This window comes from Panthera uncia (assembly GCF_023721935.1).
Source record: "Panthera uncia isolate 11264 chromosome B2 unlocalized genomic scaffold, Puncia_PCG_1.0 HiC_scaffold_24, whole genome shotgun sequence".
Taxonomy (NCBI): Eukaryota; Metazoa; Chordata; class Mammalia; order Carnivora; family Felidae; genus Panthera; species Panthera uncia.
In genome coordinates this window covers 44606085-44629260 of record NW_026057580.1, presented here as the reverse complement: position 1 = coordinate 44629260, position 23176 = coordinate 44606085, and the positions used below count along the sequence as shown (strand labels likewise).

Below are 23176 nucleotides of genomic sequence, written 5' to 3'. Positions count from 1 at the left end.
TCCCCCATGGGTTTCTGTTATGTTTCTCAGGATCCACATAAGAGTGAAACCATATGGTATCTGTCTTTCTCTGTATGGCTTATTTCACTTAGCATCACACTCTCCAGTTCCATCCATGTTGCTACAAAAGGCCATATTTCATTTTTTCTCATTGCCACGTAGTATTCCATTGTGTATATAAACCACAATTTCTTTATCCATTCATCAGTTGATGGACATTTAGGCTCTTTCCATAATTTGGCTATTGTTGAGAGTGCCGCTATAAACATTGGGGTACAGGTGCCCCTATGCATCAGTACTCCTGTATCCCTTGGATAAATTCCTAGCAGTGCTATTGCTGGGTCATAGGGTAGGTCTATTTTTAATTTTCTGAGGAACCTCCACACTGCTTGGAAAGCAGTCTTTAAACCAAGGCTCTTGTGAATCTGAGCTAGAAAAAATAGCATTTCTTTATAATATATTTAGTCAATATATTTAACTGTATTTTTGCAGAAGATTTGCTCATAGGAATATCAAAACCTTATTTTATGTATTTTCTTAAAAGAGATCATTTGAAACTCTCATTTTAGAAACTAATATTGCAGTGTTTGCCTTGATTCCATGGAGCTGATAGTTGAATTCTATAAACGGATATATGAATGTGAATGTAAATTCTAGATGTATAGAATTATAGATATATAAAACATATATAGATATATAAAACATTTGCATATGGCTAAAGATATGCTAAGTATATGCATACTAAATCAATATTGTTTGCATATAACAATAGATATGCTAAGTATATGCATGCTAAAATAATAGAGATTTATAAATACATGATATGCATGGCCTCAGTATTAAAGGAAAACTTCATCTTGGCTTTAGTTGTGTGAATCTAATCCTCACATTTAGGGAGCCAGTCAGAGCCAGTAGCTGATTGCATTTCCAATTATCCCTAACCACAGCAAGCCCAGCTTCCCTGCTATATAGAACCATAGGATTATTTGAAAGCATAATATGGAAGTCTTTCCAACTTTAATGCTGATATCCTTTGTTTCACTTTCTCCTATTTCAGATGGCTTTTAAAAATCTGTCACATACTTCTGTATTAAGGCCTAGAATATTGTGCTTAGATACAAATTATCTTCTATAACATTTGAAATTGGTACCTTTTAAAATTTAACATACAGTAATGTGACATGTAAGGTAGCATATGTTTCAGGAAAAAAACCCTTCTCTTTGTTAGGATTTCGTGACAGTGTTAAGACTTTTCTATGCCATGGTTTCAAAGGAGATTTTTGTGGATTTGTTTATTTATTTGGTGGTGGAATATCAGGGATACCTTCATATTCATATCTTTAAGGTCCTTTAGTCTGTCTTGATGAGTTGGTTTAATGATGGCTACATTTTTAAATGTTGTCCCTACTGTCTTACATTCTGATTATGAAATTGAAACCTTTTCCTTGAAGTCATAACCTCCTATACACTCCATATTGTCTTTACATTGCTTGGTATGTAGAGAATTTGGAATGTCCCTTGGTTGATGTTTTGCTTATAAGCAGCATCACTCCAAATCTGTAATCTCCTCTATTGAAAAATTCCTTCTTAACTGGGGATTTGAAAATATAAACCTTTCTCCTTTTTCCCAGATACCACAGAATCCACAAAATGTTACTGTTAACAACTTATGGGAAAACAAAGTGACTAATACAGCGCATATGAGAAGGAGGAGCAGGGACTTCTTTACTCCACATATGCTTATGATTTAAGCTTTGCCAGCTTTCACGAACCCCCTTGGCAGCCTCCGTGTGACTCCCTTGTGGCCACATTCCCCTTCTTCCTGCTCAGCTGCTGTGCACCTCTTCTCTTGTGAACTGATAGGACCAGCCCTCAGAACAGAAGAGGGGGTGAATTCATGACACCATGTCTATAACCTATATTTGACTTACTTAAAAATTTTTTTTAATGTTTATTCATTTTTGAGAGAGAGCCAGAGCATTAGTGAGAGAGGGGCAGAGAGAGCAGGGACACAGAATCTGAAGCAGGTTCCAAGCCCTGAGCTGTCAGCACAGAGCCTGCAGTGGGGCTTGAACCCACAAGCCATGAAATCATGACCTGAGCTGAAGTGATCATTTAACAACTGAGCCACCCCCTCGGTGTTCTAAGCATTGGACTCTTGATACTGACTCAGGTCATGATCTTGCAGTTGTGAGCTGAACGTGAAGCCTGCTTGGGATTTTCTCTCTCCCTGTCTCTCTGCAGCCCCCCTCAAAATAAATAAATAAACATTTAGTAAATAAATAAGTAAGTAAATTAATAAATAAATAAAAATAATTTCCCCTTCCAAAAAATGACATCCTTCTTCTGTTTACCAGTATAGAATAATAATTACCTCTTACAGATTTTGATCTTTATCATAAACTGTTAAACAGCTCGGGGATTTTCCTAACCGTATCTTAAGAGTTGCTCATGCTTGGTCTTTCAGTATTCTTTTCAACACTTTTTGGGCTATGAACTGGTATTTTCTAGTTAAATAAGAATGATAAGTTCACATATTATGCAGCCTCTTAGAGATTATCAGTTCGCAATAGTACGTTAGAGTTCTGAGTTCTCAAATGCTGATTGAAGACCTGTCTTGTTTTGTCTAGTGTTTCTCAAAATCACTTGGTCAAGGACTGCTATGTTTGGAAAATCCCAGTTATGGTTCTGAGAAACCCAGTTTCTTAGATGTTTCTAGTCACTAACCAGAGTGGTGATTGCTTTACTCAGAAGAAAGTTTAATGATTAATAGGATTTGTCCTGCATAAAGATCAAGCTATTTTTTTTTTAAATTTTGAAGGAATTTTAGAGAGAAGAGGGGTTTTGATCATTGCTCATTTACCCAGAAACCTGGAACCTGATCTGTTCTGGAGATCAGCTAACAATTAAAAAAGAAATGAAGAGTGGTGATTTAGAAGATAAGTTATACTATAATATGTAAAAGCAGATACAGTCTGATAAGAAATATATTTTAATAGTATATATGTCTTAGAAAACCCAGTAGGAATTTATCATACAAGTCAACTGAAGGATGATAATATCACTTATTTTACTAACAAGATTTTACAATTTTTTTTTCTCTTCCCATCACTTGCTCCTGCACTATTTTCTAGTATACAATCCTGGTGTTTTTTCCATTGGGTGGATTAAAGAATGGGACATATGATCTATTTTCACAAATTCGTTACAGAGATCTGTAGGCCCAGACCTCTGGGTATACATTTCACATGGGGTTTTGGAATAATATAGAGGTTATTTTTCTTGCTCTGAAGGAATACAGAAGTTTGGAATGAGACAGAAAATATATTTCACAAAGTTAAGACTTTTATTTTTATAAGCATCTACTTATTCTAGAAGTTTATATTTGGCCAAATTCCTAGTTTTAAAACAGAAGATAGGGAACAGAATCTAATTACAATAATGTTTGGGTCATTCTTAAAGACCTAATGCTCTTCCAAATTCTCATTAACCTGGTCTTTGGGGAGAAGGGTATAGGAAAGATGCATTAGTTACTGAGCTTCTTTCTTGATCTTTCTTCACAGATAGATTAATTTGGGGTATAATTACTCTAGATTTTAGAAAAATTATTAAGGAGAAACTGGTGGACATTTCTGGGAAAATAATTTCAGGGAAAAAATCAATTTAAAAAAGAATACTAGCTCTGACATCTGCGTTATCTCATGAAATTTTAATGTATCATTTGATTGATTCTTAATATCACCCTTAAAGGAAACTAATCGAACAGTCCCAAGATTTGTAGACTATAAGATCCAAATGTATACTGCACTTTATGATAGAAAAGGCATTTAATCAAAGCCTCATAAGAGTTAGCATTCCTTAGCATTACCTGTATATGTAATTTATTATGAGGAAAAAAAAATCAAAACACAAATGCTAGAGGAACAAGTTCTAGAATACAGATTTATCATTGATAAAGACAATAAGACCAGAACTATTTGTTATCACTGAGTATTTTGAGATCACCCTACCTTTACCCACATGCTATAATAACACTTACCTAAACACACACACACACACATATCTAAGGAAAGGACCAATAAATATTCCCAGGTCATTGTTTACTCAGTTATGGTTTCAAATATCCTCCAGCTTAATCACAACTCTGGTGATAAACAAGGAAATCACACCGGACAAATAAAAACTGATATTATTTATTTATTTTTTTAATGTTTATTTACTTAAAAAAATTTTTTTTAATGTTTATTTTTGAGACAGAGAGAGACAGAGAATGAACAGGGGAGGGTCAGAGAGAGAGGGAGACACAGAATCTGAAACAGGCTCCGGGCTCCGAGCTGTCAGCACAGAGCCCGATGCGGGGCTTGAACCCACGGACCGCGAGATCATGACCTGGGCTGAAGTCGGACGCTCAACCGACTGAGCCACCCAGGCGCCCCAATGTTTATTTACTTTTGAGAGAGAGGAGAGACCGAGCATGAGCAGGGGAGGGACAGAGAGAGAGAGGGAGGCAGAATCTGAAGCAGGCTCCAGGCTCTGAGCTGTCAGCGCAGAGCTCAATGTCGGGCTCAGACTCAGGAACCGTGAGATCATGACCTGAGCCGAAGTCGGACACTTAACTGACCGAGCCACCCAGATAACACCCAAACTGGTATTTATTGAGTGTTTATTATGTGCCAGAGGTTGTTCCAAGGGCTTATGTTAATTTAATTCCCTCAAACCTTTAAGGCAGATAGTATTATTATTCCCACTTCAGAGATGAGGAAACTGAGGTATAGGGTAATTAAATAACCTGCCCAACTTAGAAACAGTTTGATTCTGTACAGGTTTGAGCTCTAATCTATACACCATATCAGTTTCTATGAAGTAGTTCCTGACTTGGCATTGAAGTGTGCGAACTATATTAGGGGTAATGCTTGTGAAGCATTAACAAGGAGGAAGGATTGGACAGGAAAAGCCTTAATACCATAATGCATATCTGGGAAGCAAATCGGGCAGAGAGAACCTCTGACTGTAATATGTATCTGACAAAGTCTCAGCCAACCTAATGGGGAACTCCAGAGCCAAGATTGCTTGTTACATGAGTTCACCTTGAGTATAAATGACCTGGCCTTAGTATTACTGCTGTGCTCAATAATTGACTGGGGACTCCCTGGGAAGAGCATGGCTGTGGATGGAATGCTGCATCTGATCTTAAACTATTGTGGCTGGAGGCAGCTGTCCAACTGCGTCCTTAGGCAAGTTCTTTCTTGAAGGTCAGTCCAAGCAGCATGTTTCCATGGCTGCTCAGCACCATATTGTCATTTCATAGACGTCAAGTATCATGTCACATCCATCAGATTGGCAAAAATGTTTAAATCTGACAATGCTAAATGTTTGTGAGGCTGTGGATGAATATGTACATTGCTTTCAAGAGTGTAAATTCATAAAACACTTTGGTGTGTAATTAGGATTGCCATAGCCTACTGTATGGCATTTGCATCCCAGAGAAATTTGTTCATAAGGAGACATGCCCAGAAATTTTCAGAGCAGCGTTGTTTGCAGTAGTGAAAAACTGAAAGCAATTTAAATGTCCATCAACAAGGAGAATTGATAAATTGTGCCATATATATAGCATACAGTATTGTACAGTACATAAAAATGGAATGAACTACTTCTTCATATGTCCACATTAATATATCTAAGAATTACAGAATTGAGGAAAAAATTGCAAAAGGAGACAGTTCAGTCTACTCACCCTGAGCTGTTAATAATGGTACTAAGGTGGCATTTCCTAAGAGTCAGATACCATTCAACACCATCAGATTAATATACAGCTATTCATGTATATAAAGCTCAAAAACAATACCAGGTTTGCTTTTCATGTCATACATTTGTAGTAAAAAGTATAGTATGCATGGACATGATAAGCACCAAATTTGAGAGAGTGGTCACCTGAAGAAGGTGGGATCAAGTAGGGGCAGAACAGGTTTCAGTGATATGTGGCCCTTTTTTGGTCTGAAATAAATGTTAACATTTCACAAAATTGTGTAGGGAGCACTTACATGTTAGCTAATATTATTCTCTAATGCTCTTCTCTATGATTAAGATATTTTATCAAAATATAAATGTAGGTATTTAGTAGCGAAACAATAGGTGCATATCTAAAAGTTATTCACATGAATGGGAGAAGATATTTGCAAATGATATATTTGAGAAGAGGTTAATATCCAAAACATATAAAGAACTTACACAACTCAACACCAAAACAAAACAAACAATTCTATTAAAAAATGGGCAGAGACCTGAACAAGCATTTTTCCAAAGAAGATATCCAGATGGCCAACAGACACATGAAAAAGGTGGTCAGTATCACTCATCATCGGGGAAATGCACACCAAACCACAATGAAATAATCACCTCGCACCTGACAGGATGGCTAATATCAAAAAGTCAAGATATAAGAAGTGAGAGTAAAATTGTCAGAATTTTATCTTCTCACTTTCACGAATCATATTGGTAACAGAGTCCGATTTTTTCAAAATCTGAGTATTTTACATACTAGTGGGTGGCCTGAGTTGTTAATTTGACCTCTGTTGGGTATATTTTTCCAATTCTTTTTATAGATTTAGAATTGCCAAAGAAGTTCTTAGAAGGGTAGTGGAAAGACTGAGAATTTGACTTAAAAGATTCAGTTTATAAGTGAAAAGGCAGAACTTAAATCCAGGTAGTTAGAGTCTAAGCCCATTGGATTATTAACTTCATTTTAAGTGTTCTTTTCAGTAAGTATTATTTTAGGCACAGAAATTGTCTTGGCTTTTCTTTCTCAGTGATACCAGAATAAAATGATTTGTTTACAGATCTTAAATTATATTTCCACATACCCCTATAGTAGTACATTCAGTAAACTGCCTAAAATTACCCTTGTAACACAAAGATAGCTTTGTTAATCAGATTTTGGAAATATGTCAGTCAGTTGGTCAGAGACAGAGTTGCACTGTTAAAAATTGAGACTGAAATATCAATGTACTTGTTAACTAAAAAAGGTATCATTTAAAAATGGTTTATTGCAAAAGGAAGTAAAAACAATTCTAGGAGTACATCATATTTTGTTACTAAGAATTGTTCATAATTAAGTGGGGATTCTAAATTTAGTATGTTGTGTTAAATCAATTCAACCAATTATTGAGGTGTTTTAAAGGAAAAAAGGCTTTGACATGCAGGTAAATGCAGATGTCAGTAGAAATAGTTTTAAACCAGTTTGGGTTTAAAAGACCTTCAGTACCACTGGAACATATGATGGCTTAGTTCTTGAGGCCCCCAGGGAAGAAAAGAGCCTATTAATATAGCAGGGAACACGATAGTTTGGTATTTTTATTGTTGTTAGTCAATAATACTCTCATAGGAAATACCACTAATATGGAATTATAAAGACTTAACTTTAGGACACATTACTGGTAGGTGGACTCTAGTTATGGAAGATGGTGAGTATTCAAACTTCGACATTCATTCAGATGATTGTGCCAGAGACTCCAGATTTGTAATTTCTTTTGAATTTGTGCCTTCAGCTATTTATAAGTGTACAGTTCTCAGATTTTTCTTGAATAATATGCATGGATTTTTGTTATTCAGTGGCACAAGGATGTGTACCATTTTTCAGTGTTTTTATTTTAAGTACTTACATATGCAAAGTCTTTTTTTTTTGTTTTTACTTTGATTTTGAGGTTTCATTATAGAATAACGTGATTGATTTTTTTTAAATGAAGCTATATCTGAGTATTACCTCTTTCCAAGTAATACCCTGGAACTCTGAACAATAATTGCCATTAATGTTCACAGTGCTTTTGGAATGCCACTTTGAAGATTATCTTTGAAACCTACAGTAATGCTTTTTATATATCACAATGATGACATTTTAAGAAAAACCCTTTGAGGCTGATACTGATTCTTGAGAATAGTAAGAATGAGAATATCAATCCAAGTCAGTATTTGGATCTAGCTCTTATTCACAAAATATTTGTTTAAATCTATTATTGTTGGTTAAGAAAGAGGGAAGAAGATAAGTACAAGATAGAACTTTAAAACAATGGAACTGATTTTAGTAGATTTACTAGATTTCTAGTGGATTTTACTGTCTATTAGCATCGTAAGTAGCATGTACTTGGCTTTTCTGTCTTTTCTCTTAGGTGGCAGTATGCATTGATGTGTCTGTTCCTGTGATCTTGGGTATCATTCAGCATTCCTGGGCATTATCTGTTGCTAAATTGTGTCTAAGGATCTTTCTAGTTTGAAAATCTTAGGACTCTAAGCAAAGTAACCTACAGTTCTCTTGCTCAGAACTTGATCCCTGGTGTTTTGTGCAAGTTAGAAATAAACAGTTTGATTTAGACTAAATTGAGAAGGAGACATAGACTGATTTAGTGATTCAAACTGCAGAAATAAATGACATGATTGAGGCTGGGGATAAGGTATTTACTGGAACCTGCATTTGAGGAGACCTTTAATTGTCTGTGGTAAATTTGCGGATGGAGTTTATAAAAACATTTTCTAAGTTTCTGCATCCTTTATATGAAGGCATTCTGACCCAAAGAAATGATGCAGACTAGAAGTGGAAGATCACAGTACAGTGGTCTGTAGAAGCACAGGTTGGTCCGTTAGAGCCCAAACTGTCCTGAGCATTTCAGCCTGTATCCCTGCTGCCCTCAAATTGGAGAGACAATTGAGGACCAACCTTATAACTCCTCCCATATACCCATCTGTCCACACTCCACCTTTGCAGTCCATCCGTGGCCTCTGGACATAATTCTTAGAAAATCTTCCTTCTCATCATTGCTATAATTGGTCTCCTATTAAAATGTAAATTGTTAAAATGTAAAAATAACATGTCATTTGTTCATTTCTATATATTTTTTCACAACGTATGTGCCTTTTCATACTTCATGCTTTGTGTTTCAGCCCCACTAAGCCAAACTTCCAATACCTCCTCCCTCTCAAACCTTTCCACTATCTGTGGAAATCTATTCCTTAATAAAAGGCTCTCTGATGTCCTCAGTTTCTCCCTGAATGTTCCCTTGACCTTCTTGCTTTATGTCAACATGTCTGTCATAAGACTTCCACTTTTTAAGTTCCACTTTAAGTTCATTTAACTTCCATTTTCCGTTTAAGACTCATTAAGACAGCCACCTGGCTGGCTCAGTTGGTGGAGCAGGTGACTCTTAATCTTGGGTTTGTGAGTTTGAGCCCTACATTGGGTATAGAGATTGGCTAAAACTAAAACCTTAAAAAAAAAAAAAAGACATCCACTTTTCATGTAGTGCTTTCAAACAGTAATGGTCACTGGTTCACACAATGTTTTAGGGTTGGGAGATGAAATCAATGTCTTCTCTCCTCTGTCCCTTTCTTCACACGACCAGTCTTCCATCCTTATGTAAGCTTCCTGCCCCCAACAAGCTTCTTTGATGTTTATGTCAATCAGGTTTATCATATCTCTATCTTCTCCCAGTTTTTTTTTCTTTTTAAAAAATTTTTAATGTTTATTCATTTTTGAGAGAGAGAAAGAGAGAGAGCAAGCTGGGGAGGGGCAGAGAGAGAGAGGGAGACACAGAATCAGAAGCAGGCTCCAAGCTCCGAGCTGTCAGCACAGAGCCTGACGCAGGGCTTGAACTCAGGAACCGCAAGATCATGACCTGAGCCGAAGTCGGACACTTAACTGACTGAGCCGCCCAGGTGCCCCATATCTTCTCCCAGTTTCTTAACCACTGTCCCCAAATTATTGCCTGTTTTTAAAGTCTTGTTCTCAGCCTCCTTTAACTTTCATGTTGATGATTTTTCTTGTACGTTGGACTTTCTTGTTCTTAAGATCTTCATTTCTAATGGCCTTTAGTACCACATCACTTGAGATTCATGGCGGTATCATGGGCCTTATCTTCCCCCACAGCTGTTCAAACTCTAAAATACTGAAGTCCTACATCTTAATTTTTTATGACAACTTCCTTTGCTTGCATATCTCTGTGGTTGCTCAAAAGCAGTTATCCAAAGCTGAACTCAGAATCTTCCTTATTGAACCTTTTGCTTCTCCTGAGGTTTCCTATTTTTTTAATATAATCCATCCTTTACCAAGTTGTCCAAGCTATAAATTTGGAATTCATTCTTGATTTTTTTCTTTTTCATCAGCTGCTTCTTTTCACCTGATACTGTTAATTCTATCATAAATATTTCTCAGACCCATCGACTTGTCCCTGTCCCCATTCTCGTTTCTGGGTGCAAGGCTGGGGTTTTGCAGCAGCCTCTTAAGTAAGCCTCCTGCTCTAGTCCTGCCCCTCTGATAACCGTTTTTCAGCCTGACCACCGAAGTGGGTCTAAAGTGGAAATTATCATGTCACGCTCCGGTTTAACATCCCAATCTTACGTCAAATATACCGGTTAGAGGCCCTGTTTAATCTGACCCTGTTTACCTCTCTAGCCTTAATTCTTGTCTCTTTCCCTGTAAACACTATGATTCAGTCATATTTAATTTATTTCAGTTCCTGGAACATGACATTGACTTATTTTAGCCCTGGGCCTTAGAGTATGTTCTTTCTGCCTCACAAATTCTTCCCCTTTTTGTTAACTTGGTAAATTCCTACTCATCCTTCAGGCTTTAGCTTCCTCGACAAAGCCTCTCCTAATCCCCTTAATACTAGATAGGTGCCCCTGCTCTGCATTTTGGCACCCTAAATTTCCTCCATTATAGCCCTTACCACACTGCATTGTAATCTCCTATTTACTGTATCCTCCACAAGATTATAAATTTTGTGAGGACAGGAATGTGTCAACAGCACTTAGAATAATTTCAGCCTCTAGTAGGCACTCGGTATGTTATTTGATAAATTAATAAATAAGGGAAGAAAGGAAGGATAAGATTTCTTTTTGAGAATAGCAGAGATTAGGTTAGATGAGATCCCATCACACAGTACCTATTTAAAATGCCATGACAAAAATTTTTTTAGCATGTAAATTACTTCAGTGGGAAAGGAAACAAAAGCAAGGAGATTAATCAGGAGATTGTGATACTGTTGCATTGATGTGATCCAAAGAGCCCAAACTTGAGTTGAGGCACTTACAATAGAAAGCATAACAATTTTATAAAAGAAGAAGGCTTAAGAGAACTTGACCACTGGGATGGAAGGTGGAAGGCAAAACGGAAAATGCCTATAGTTCTTTGCCATTGGTGGTACCAATGATAGAAATAGGGAATTTGGATAACAAGTTTTGTAAAAAAAAAAACAAACAAACAGAATTTTCAGAAGTTTTAGATTTATATATTAAGTTAAATCTTAAAGGAAAAGAGTGCACTGATTCTAGAGGCAAGAAGTATCTTTTAAAATGCTTTTTAGTAAAATATACTAAGTGGAGATTTTAGTTATAAATGCAACTTTTGAATTTGTTGAATTTTAAGGAACTCACAATCTCACAAGCTGCTATTTTCCTGAGAAGCAGTCAACATCTAAACAAAATGACTCAATTTTGCGTGTGACTTTTGGTTGTCCTAGATATAAAAGAGTTGTGGGTTTTTGGATACTATAGACATTTTTACAGAAATCCATTACAGAGTAAGAATGACAATATATAAAAACATCTTGAACAGTTATTTCTCATTTAAAGAAAAAAAAAAGATCCGTAATATGGCATTTCTCCAAGTCTTTCTTACTATCATTTTGGCAACAGAGAGTTGGAACTTTGAAAGATCAGCAACAGAGATGAGATTTAGAAGTCATTTGTCTAAAGTTGATTAATGAGTCCCTAAGAATAGGTAAACTTGATAAGGGGAAGATTATAGAGGCAAAAGAACAGAAAGAATGGATGATTATTGCTGAATCTTTATAACCTCCACTCTCACAGGGGATAATTAAGAAGTGTCAGCAATATATAATAGAAGGGGTGATTAAAGAAATGAGAGGAATATCTAAGTGTTACACAATGATGAAGAAGTAAAGTAGTAGGAAATGGAGCCATATCACAATGAACTAACAAGGGAGGAGCGCCTGTGTGGTTCAGTATCCGACTTTCTCTGTCCCTCCCCTGCTCTCCCCTAGTTCTCTCTTGCGTGTGCAAAATAAACAAATAAACATTAAACAAAATAAACAAACAAGAGAGTGAACAATTTTCTGTTCTCAGTTCCTACAAGGAAGCATTAAATGTCCAGGGAGAGCCTCATGAATTTAAAATTACTTATCCTAGAATTCTAGAGTATTCATAATCTGAAACTCGGTGACCAGTCCTGATCTCTGAGGTTCCTCAAACCCATGTGCTCAGTGTCCTCTAGCACAAACTTTGAGGTCTCTATGATTTTATTCCCCACCCAGCTCTTTACCTCATTTAAATCTTAAATGAGGGCCCTTAAATCAAGGGCCCAACCTAAGCTTCCTCTAATTCATATTGTCTTCCCTAAATCCTATAGTGATCTCTTTGTGTGCCCCTGATTTTCCCTTTAACCTGAACCTTTAAATTTTTGCTTTTTTCCTTTGTCTTCCCAATGAGACTGTGAGCATTTTATTTATTTATTTTTTTATTTTATTTATTTTTTTAATGTTTATGTTAGAGAGAGAGAGAGAGAGAGAGAGAGAGAGAGTGGGGGAGGGGCAGAGAGAGAGGGAAACACAGAATCTGAAACAGGCTCCAGGCTCCAAGCTGCCTGCACAGAGCCTGACATGAGGCTGGGAGTCACAAACTGTGAGATCATGACCTGAGCTGAAGTCGGATGATTAACCGAGTGCCACCCAGGCGCCCCATGACTGTGAGCATGTTAAGCACAAGATCCATGAGTCCTATTTGCTGTTTAATTCTTTGAGCACTGTCAGACCTCAGTGACACTAGTAAAAGTGAATGATTTGTAAAAAATTAGATCTAAGGTGCCAATCAGAACTAAAGTGTTTTAGATCTTAAATACTGCATAGTGCCATGTATGTAGTAAGTCCTAAAAGAACCACATGTTACTATATCTCTCAGGGAAAATCAAAATGTGCTTGGTTGACATGATTACAGTGAATTCTTAATAGTTTATAATCAAAGAAAATCTAATTGTTTTCACCAATATCTGTTTATATACTTTCTATAATAAAAATACCTAGTATATTGAATATGTACAAATGATGTTTTTATACATCATTGCTAGTTTTATAAAACTATAACTCCTTTATTTTATCAATGCAGTCTTTTTACTAATAAATACACTGTTCACTTCATTGAGTCGATCATGACATTGGTGCTCTATGAGAGCCGGTACATATAGTAGTTAAAACTATGGGCCCTGCAGTTCAGCCCAGACCCTACCAATTATTAGCAGTATGCACTCTGCTATGGCCCTTAATCTCTCTGAGCTTCAGTTTCTTCATCTGTAAAATGGGTCATATCTACCTTCCTCATTGCTGAGAGAATTGAATGACACAATCCACATAAAGAGTGGAGCACAGTGCCTGCCACTCACTGTTAGATGTAATGATTAGTCACTGTAATGAAATTTTCTGTGATTTAACGGTGCTACCAGAGAAAACAGTGCCACCAGTTTTTACAGGTTAATTTTATGGGTGGTATTTCTGTCAACTTTTAAAACCATTTACACCCACTATTTTATGTGATACTTTGATCATAAAATAGTAGGTTCTTTTCATAGTTATGTAGAATCGAGTTGGCTAGCTTCCTTGTGTTCCACTACTTATAATTTCATAGTGACAAGGTTGGTCAATGTGGAACAAAATATCTCTTACATGGTTTTCTTTCATTATATGATGCAGGATGCTGTATCACAAGATGAATCCAGGATCTCCCTCTCTCTAAATCTTTAAGAGTCAAATCAAAGTTAACTACCAGGTACAGAAGAATCATGAAAATAAAACAGATATACTGTATTCTCCAGGGGATAATTCTAAAATAAACTTCTGTAAATGATAAAGTATCTTTTGTAGGATTTTACTACCTATAACTGGTAGATTATAGTTAGAAAATATTATAAACATAAAGCCTGACCACATTGTGTCCTAAACACTGAAGGCAAACCATATTGTGGGGATTTCATTTTAACCACAGAGAAATTGTAACAAGTCCAAAACCGCAGAACCCAAGTAAGTAGTAGATCCGGGAATAGAACCGAAAAGGCTCTGATTCCTCCTCACATATGGAGACCACAAGGTTCTGCTGCTTCTGAACATAATGACAGATCATCTAATGCTGCTAGCCATCTGTACATGACACATCAGGGGCAGACTGTATGAGGGAGGGCACTATCTAAAAGCATGCAGCCTTTACTTTCTAAAGGCCTGTGTAGAAACCAGAGAAGTGGGGAAGGAGCCTTTATAAACACCAGATGATTATCAACTGATATTTGTGTTTGGGATAATCCGTTGCTACCACAAAGTTTGCTTCTTTGCTAAGGTTGTAAAAGAAAAGCAGTAGTTTATAACCATAGAAATGCTTTTGTCCGTTCTTAAAAACATCTTAGTAATTTTTAAGAAAGGTAGCTAAAGAGTTTCCTAGAATGGCATCATATATATAAGGAGCCTAAAAATTGTATGTTCCTTTCAAGATTTGACCCCACTCCCACATGTTACTTTTAAATTTTTGCTCCTTTTGCCTTTAGTTGATTTCCAGAGCACTGAAATGATGATTTTGAAGGATTTGTTCTGCTTTATTGTTGCCGTTTGAAGAAAAATTTTCCCAGCCTCCTCAATGTGTCATGCTTTATTCCTCTTTACTATTTTATATGGATAAAAGTTTATTGTTATTATATTTTACTGTTTTATTATATCATAAACTTTTTTGTGGGATTATTTTCTTTCTACCCATGAAAAGTTCCTTTAGTTGAAGTCTTTGGGTTTCTATTTATCGAAAGATGTCTTTGTTTCAACCTTACTTAAAAAGAATTTTTCTTACTTACATTTCTTTTTTTATTGAAGTATAGTTGATGCATAATTCAACCTTTTGAAGAATGGCTTTGATAGATATTCTGTTCTAGGATGACAGTTATTTTCTCTTAGGCACTTGAAGATACCCACTATCTGTGGCTTCTATTGTTCCTGTTAAGTGAAAATTATTTCACATTATAGGGCACTCATGTACCTGTCTTCACACATCAAGAACTTACATTTACCACTTAATCCTGATAACAACCTTATGATAATATTTTATTCTCATTATTCTCATTTATTCTAGTAGAGCTACAGAGGCACAGCACAGTTAAGAATACAGAATGAGTGTGGAGAACAAGATTACACCCTAAGAGCACTGACTCTAAAGGCTGTGTTTTTAAACCATTGCCACAGCCAAGTGGATACATAAAGAGAAAGATGAGAGATAAATAATATTGTTAAATATTAAAGATATTTAGGCGTGCCTGGGTGCCTCAGTCTGTTAAGCGCCGACTTTGGCTCAGGTCATGATCTCGCAGTTTGTGAGTTCGAGCCCCGCGTCGGGCTCTGTGCTGACAGCTCAGAGCCTGAAGCTTGCTTCAGATTCTGTGTCTGCCTCTTTCCCTCTGCCCCTCCCCTGCTTGTGCTCTTTCTCTCTCTCTCTCTCTCAAAAATAAACATTAAAAATAAAAAAAAAAAATAAAGACATTTAAGAACTGTAGTAATTAAAACAGAGTCATTTTTTTTCTGGATAAAGAGATTAGTACCCTAATCGTTGCTATTGGACTGTTATTACCAGGAAGTATCAACAAGCTGTGCCTGTTTTTCTCATGTGTAAGATAAGAATAATAATACTACTTGCCTCATAGAATGGTTGTAAAGAATAAGCAAGTATGTACAGACATATGCATATTGCTTTAAAGTGAAAAAATATTTGTTGTCATTAGCATCAGTAGAATAAAAGGAAAAGCACATCAACATCACTCTTTATCAGGGAAATACAAATCAAAACCACATGGAGATACCACCTCTCGCCAGTCAGAGTGGCTAAAATGAACAAGTCGGGAAACTATACATGCTGGCGAGTATGTGGAGAAACGGGAACCCTCTTGCACTGTTGGTGGGAATGCAAACTGATGCAGCCGCTCTGGAAAATAGTGTGGAGGTTCCTCAAAAAGCTAAAAATAGATCTACCCTATGGCCCAGCAATAGCACTGCTAGGAATTTACGCAAGGTATACAGGAGTGCTGATGCATAGGGCACTTTCAACAATAGCCAAATTATGGAAAGAGCCTAAATGTGCATCAACTGACGAATGGCTAAAGAAGATGTGGTTTATATATACAATGGAATACTACTTGGCAATGAGAAAGAATGAAATCTGGCCATTTGTAGCAATGTGGATGGAACTGGAGAGTATTATGCTAAGTGAAATAAGTCATACAGAGAAAGACAGATACCGTATGTTTTCACTCTTAGGTGGATCCTGAGAAACTTAACAGAAGACCAGGGGGGAGGGGAAGGGGGAAAAAAAAAGTTACAGAGAGGGAAGGAGGCAAGTCATAAGAGACTCTTAAATACAGAGAACAAACTGAGGGTTGATGGGGGGTGGGGGAAAGGGGAAAGTGGGTGATGGGCATTGAGGAGGGCACCTGTTGGGATGAGCACTCACTGGGTGTTGTATGGAAACCACTTTGACAATAAATTATATATAAAAAATAAATAAAAGGAAAAGCACAGAAACCAACCCTGCTATATATCAGAATATAGTATTTGATTACAGGTGTTGAGAGGAAATGATGGCTATTAAATAAATAGTTCTGACATAGTTGAATGAATTATATAGAAAATAGAAATTTTGAATATCTTTTTAAAAGAAAGAATACATTCAGGGGTGCCTGGGTGGCTCAGTCGATTGAGTGTCCCACTTTGGCTCAGGTCATGATCTCACAGTCTGTCAGTTTGAGCCCCGCGTCGGGCTCTGTGCTGACAGCTCAGAGCCTGGAGCCTGCTTCGGATTCTGTGTCTCCCTCTCTCTCTGCCCCTCCCCCGCTCATGCTCTGTCTCTGTCAAAAATAAATAAACATTAAAAAAAATTTTTTTAAAACTACATCCAAACAGTAAAAAAACAATACCAGATATAGAGATTATTTCCTAAATCTATGATATCACCAGAAGAAATTTTTGATTAATATTTAAATGTAGAGAAGACTGTAGTAAGAAGACTGTCAAGGGCAGAAACTGTAAAGAAAAAGAGAGATCTGACAACATAAAAATTTTAAATTCCTTTTGTGAAAACAAACAGGGACATTGTAAATGATTAATGGCACAATATACTAGAGTAGGGAAACCATATGCAACATATATAACAAGTTAATATTCTTAACATTATGTAAAGAGTTCTTATGAAATAATAAAGGAACGTAAGAATAGAGCCAAAAAACATAATCTGACAGAAAGGATTACAAATGACCAAATGACATAAAAAAAGATGTTGGACTTCACTAGGAATCAGTGAATCAATCAATAAAAATTCGGAAACCAGTTTCCCCTATGAATTTAATGGTGATTGAAAAAGATTCTCCACCAAGGGCAAATATAATAATATATAAATTACCACAATGGAAGAAAAATAACTGATTCACAAAGTATTTGGTTGGATAAGGAAAGACCTCTTCTGCAAAGTTTGAGATGGCCTTTGAATTATTGGCAAAATATTGACAAGAAGTGAGAAATGAGGGAAGTTTATCACCCTCTCTTCTGAAAAAATTGGCATCATGGGGGAAGAAAGATAAGGAACTATAGCTTTGATTTTGTCATGACGAAGGGATGTGGTATTAAAATCAGGAATTAGAAGATATCTATAAGTTACCTTCTTCCAACAAAAACTTGTTGTGCACTTATAGGTACTGTGGGAAAATAATGAATTTAATTGTGGATTTTCTAGTTAGAGGTACATTCAAGTAAAATTATCCAGCTGGTTGTGGGATATGCATATCTGAAGTTGATAGGAACAGACTAGGGATGCACATTTGGGAGTCAGTATATATGGTTGATAATGAAAGCCATAAGCAGGATTGAGATTTTATAGGATACACACATGCTCATACACAGTAGCCAATGACAGAGTAGTAGAAAACACCAATGTTTAGGTGCTAAGGATGCCACAAAGTAGAAAGAAGAAATAATCACAAATTTAGGAGAAGGCACAGAAAAGTATGACATTTCAGAAGGCTGGGGAATAGAATTTCAAGAAAAAAGACAAACAGATTAGTGGCAATGCAGCAAAGAGGTCTGGTAAATTAAAGATTGATAATAGTGTTCATTAGATTTAGTCAGGAAATATTTTAACTTGAGAACAACAATTTTACTAGAATGATGAGGGTAGATAGGAAACTCCAGGGGACTGAGAAATAAATAAGAGATGAACTATAAACTACTATTTCAAGCACATTAGGAAAAACATGGGGTCAAGAGAGAACTTTTTCCCTTTAATGAGAGATTCAAACTCAATCAGGTGAGAGGATGGAACTTCTCTAGAAGAAGTTACAAGTACAAGGGAGGGAGCTAACTGAGAAGAAGGGAGTGAGAATGTGGCACCTGTGGTGAGGTACCTTGAAGAGGAGGAGGAATACCTTGTCCACTGATGCCTGAAGAATGAAGCTAAAGATAGAGGTCGGGGTCGGGGTGGGGGGCACAGTTGAGGGAGATCATGTATTATGCCCTCACTATGCCAGATGTGGGAGACATGTGAAGAGGTCAAGATTTTAAAGGATTGGGAAAGCTTGGGAATAGCCACTGGGTATAATGGAAGTGGAAGCTGACCAAGAACAAATAAGAGGAATCACATGTAGGGTGGCAGTGGGAATCTAGCCAAGGTTGGAGACCATATAACTGTAGTGGCAAGGCATGGCTATATGGCTTTCTCTGGCAACTCTTAGAATCCTGGGTTATCAATAATGTTAATTCCTCTTGCTTTGGATAGGTTACCCAGGTGGATGATCATATAAGGGGTCAGACAAGTAAGCTATTAATATCAGAAGTAAAAATCTGTCCAATATACTTCAAAGCTCAAAGCCTTTCAGTGTTTGGCCATTAATATAGAATAAAAACCAGAATCCTAGGCTAGAATTTTAAGGTTTCCAATATAAAATTCTGACCTTATTTTTAGTACACCCTTACATGTATCACCACATTATAGCCAAATAGGGTTTCTTGCTATTTTTTGAAAATTTTTTTCTTTCTCAATTTGCATCTCATGTTGCTTCTGGTATTTACCTGGCTTATAAAAACCTACATCTCTGTTCCTTAAAACTCAGTTCATTTGTGGGCACCTAGGTGGCTCAGTTGGTTTAGTATCTGACTTCGGCTCGGGTCATGAACTCATAGTTTGTGGGTTCAAGCCCCGGGTTGGGCTCTGTGCTGACAGCTCAGAGCATGGAGCCTGCTTCAGATTCTGTGTCTCCCTCTCTCTCTGCCCCTCCCCTGCTCACACTCTGTCTCTGTCTCTCTCTCTCTCAAAAATAAATAAACATTAAAAAAAAAACAACAACTCAGTTCATTTATTACCAGGTCTGTGATTCCAGCCCGAAGTAATATCTGTCCTCTCAACATCTATAATTGCTTGTTTATAACGCTTTTATGTTACTTTCTATTTTTTCAAAAACTTTCTAAAAATTACTAAATTTTAAATTCTTCAATGATAGGGACCTTATTTTTCTCAGTTTTGTATTATTTCACAATGCCAACACAATGCTTTTTCTGTACTAAGTATGCAGTGAATATTTGCTGAACAGACATTGTATTACATACTTACACTAAGTAGCAAAATAGAACCTTTAAAAGAAAAGGTTTTATCTTTTCTGTAGACTGATTTCAGAGGTTTATTTTTATGTTATTTCATGAACCTCTTCTAAAGTGAATGTTTTGTCCCATAGGTATGGGATGAATTGCCTTATTCAATTTGAAGATTTTGCCAATATAAATGCATTTCGTCTCCTGAAGAAATATCAAAACCAGTATTGCACATTCAATGATGATATTCAAGGTAAGCTGGATAGGGAAGGAAGTGAAGATACAGAATGCATAGGGCAAAAGGGCCCAGATATTCCCATGAGGTTAAAGAATGTGTGTAATAGGGGGCACCTGGGTGGCACCTCAGTCTGTTAAGCCTCCGAGTCTGGGTTTTGACTTAAGTCATGATCTTAAGGTTCATGAGTTCCAGCTCCACATAGAGCCCCTCGTTGGGCTCTGCACTGACAGCGCCAAGCCTGCTTGGGATTCTCAGTCTCCCCCTCTTTAAAACATAAGTAAACTTAGAAAAAATAATAAATTGGATGTTTAAAATGAAAGAATCGGCACAATGGGGAAAATTGAACAACCTGGAAAGGTAGGAGGTTGTAGACCATGAGTGAGGTATTCTAATGTAGTATTTGAAAGAAGCATTAGATCTGAGTGGTGATAAGTGCCAACGGGGAACTTAGCAGGAAGACAGCCAATGTGAAATAAGATGTTGAATGCTATTGGAAATGAGGTGGTCTAAGAAGAGTTTAAATGTAAGACAAGGATGCTAATAATGTTTGTCTATTCATAGAGTTTATATTGAGGACAAGTAATTATGTGTGAAAATACCCTCTGAACTGAGTTGTACTTTACAAATATAACTTAAAATTCACTATGCTTAAATTCTGTATTGTGACATAACTATATGAATATAATGTGTTTAAAAATAATGAGCCTCTGTACCTTTTGAGGCATACTAAAGCAATTGGTTGAGTCTTTCTTTCCCCCAAATCCTTTGTGATGTTAATCACATGGTTACTGTAGTATCATTTTCGTGATAAAGATGCTGCTATACGTTACTTCAACTTTATTTTCTTTCTTTTTTATTTAAATTTCTTCTTGAATATTTATTCATGAGAAGTGAATATTTGGAGAAATTCAAAAGGGAAGTAAAGAATCTAATTTTACAGCACTATAGCTCTATTATAGCTATAACTTGAAGATACATATATAGTGATAGCGTGCTTTTGGTGCTGCAGACAGATTTTGTAGACCAGTGACTGGGTCACTGACCAGTTAATTTTGTAGTGGTCTCTAAAATAGTCACATTAGGGGCATCTGGCTGGCTCAGTTGGTAGAGCATTGACTCTCGATCTTAAGGTTGTGAGTTCAAGCCCCACATTGGGCGTAAAGATTACTTAAAATCTTAAAAAAAAAAATAGCCATATTCACTGCTGAAAAAACTATCCTTTCTTTAATATTCTTATCTTTGGATTTTGTGGGTCCCACAGAAATATCCATCTTTACAGACTGATATTACATACTTTTGAATCAATACACAGAATTAATAGGTATCAGAGTTCAGTTTAAGACAAACAGTGCTAAATCCAAATTATCAAACCAAATGAGCAGTTTGGAATTAGGGTCAGAGCTCCTATCGACTTAGTCAGAATTTAGAGGTCAAGGCCTAGGCTGCATCAGAATTAAAGTCAGGAGCACAAGAAATCTGAGGCAGATGCTTACTTAAGTCAAGGCCAAGAGTATTGCATGTGGAATTGCTCTGGAGTGTCCACAACAGAATATTCCCCACTCCACCCAGCGGGTCACCACAGTGGAGGCATTAAATAACTAATTTTTCACCCCAGCAAATCTGTCCTAAAATAAAATCTGCATGTTTACCTCTTTACACATAGGAATTTTAGAGTATGACTGCCTTAGCCAACAAAAAGACAGATTTGAGAAAAATGGGCCCAATCTCTGACTAGAGAAAACTTTTGGCAAGTTATTGGGGTTCTGATTAGAAACAACGAAATCATTTTGTGCATTTCTCCATACCAAAATAGTGTCCTTAGTGACACATTATCCCCATATGTTTCTATTTTACCTTTTTAACCTTATGTTTTTACCATTTTGCCCACAATGTAATACTTTCCCCACTGTGGGCATAGAAATTGCATTCCAGTGCCAAGGAAAATAATTATGTAGCCATTACAGCCTTACCATGTAAATAAATGTTTCACACTGGACCCTGGGGAGAACTTTTTTCATTTCTTTTCTTTTCTTTTTTTTAACAGATGTGTTATTTAAAGATATTTTATGAAAAGTATTTGATTTTAAAAATCTTATAATTTATCTAAATCTAAAATAATTTTAAATGATAGAGATTTTGGTTTTAGATAGAGATTTGGACCTTAATGCATTCTAATTATAATTATTTTTAACTGGAAAAAATGTGCCAGTTAAATATGTTAAGAAATTGGACATTTAATTCTATAATCTGAATTCAGCAAATTCAGATCAAAACAATAAGGTCTCATCCTCTGGTCATTTAAAATCAATGACAAAAAGAGGTTTTTCTTCTCATAATACCCTCTCTGGAATGGCTGTTCTCTAACATAACATTGTAAATATTTTACATAGAATAGTCAGCCATAATAAACAAATTTGTTAGGATTTTTTTAAAAATAAGGCAAATATAGCCTAATCTTATCCTAAATGCTTTGATAATTGAAAAGACCAAAAATCAGACATGATAGAACGGACTTTTCACAAAAGAAGGAAGACTGTTGGCCAGAAAACATGCTTCAAAGTTTAACACCACTAAGTTTTAAAAAGCATATTAAAAAGCAAATGAAAAACTGATTTTCTGTATCAAGCTGGCAAAGATTTTCTATAGTAATCCCAACTGTTAACGATGCTGTAAGAAGATGAGCACTCATATATCGATGGTGGAAATATAAACTGGTGCAACTCTTGGGAAGGCAGTATGTGTCAAAAACCTTAAAAGTCTACGGCTCTTTGAGCCGACAATTCCATTTGTAGAAATTTATCCTGAGCAAGTAAAAGTATGTAAAGCAAATGTACAAGGATATTTATTTATTTTAAATATGTGTTTATTATTTTAATGGAGATATAATTGGCATGTAACACTATTAGTTTTAAGTGCAATATAATGATTTGGTATATGTATATATTGCAAAATGACTGCCACAGTAAGTTAACACCTATCACCATGTATAGTTACAGTTTCTTGTGACAAGAACTTTTAAAATTTACTCTTAGCAACTTCCAGATACACAATACAGTATGTCACCAGGCTGTACATGACATCTGCAGGACTTATTTATTTGTTTGTTTATTTACTTTTAAATGTTTATTCATTTTGAGAAGGAGAGAGAGAGAAAGAACACAAGCAGGGGAGGGGCAGAGAGAGAGGGGAACAGAATATCTGAAGCAGGCTCCATGCTGACAGCAGAGAGCCAGAAGCGGGGCTCGAATTCACTAACCTTGAGATCATGACATGAGGCAAAGTTGGA

The 23176-nt window shown here is 36.3% G+C and overlaps 1 protein-coding gene across 1 annotated transcript in view; it reads left to right on the top strand.

Moving 5' to 3' along the window:
- The window catches only part of ME1 (malic enzyme 1), a 192226-nt gene that overhangs the window by 120109 nt on the left and 48941 nt on the right, over positions 1-23176 (top strand). The window contains exon 7 of the mRNA XM_049653949.1: positions 19796-19905. Within this exon, the coding sequence (XP_049509906.1) occupies positions 19796-19905 (110 nt within the window). The remainder of the gene's footprint in view (positions 1-19795; positions 19906-23176) is intronic.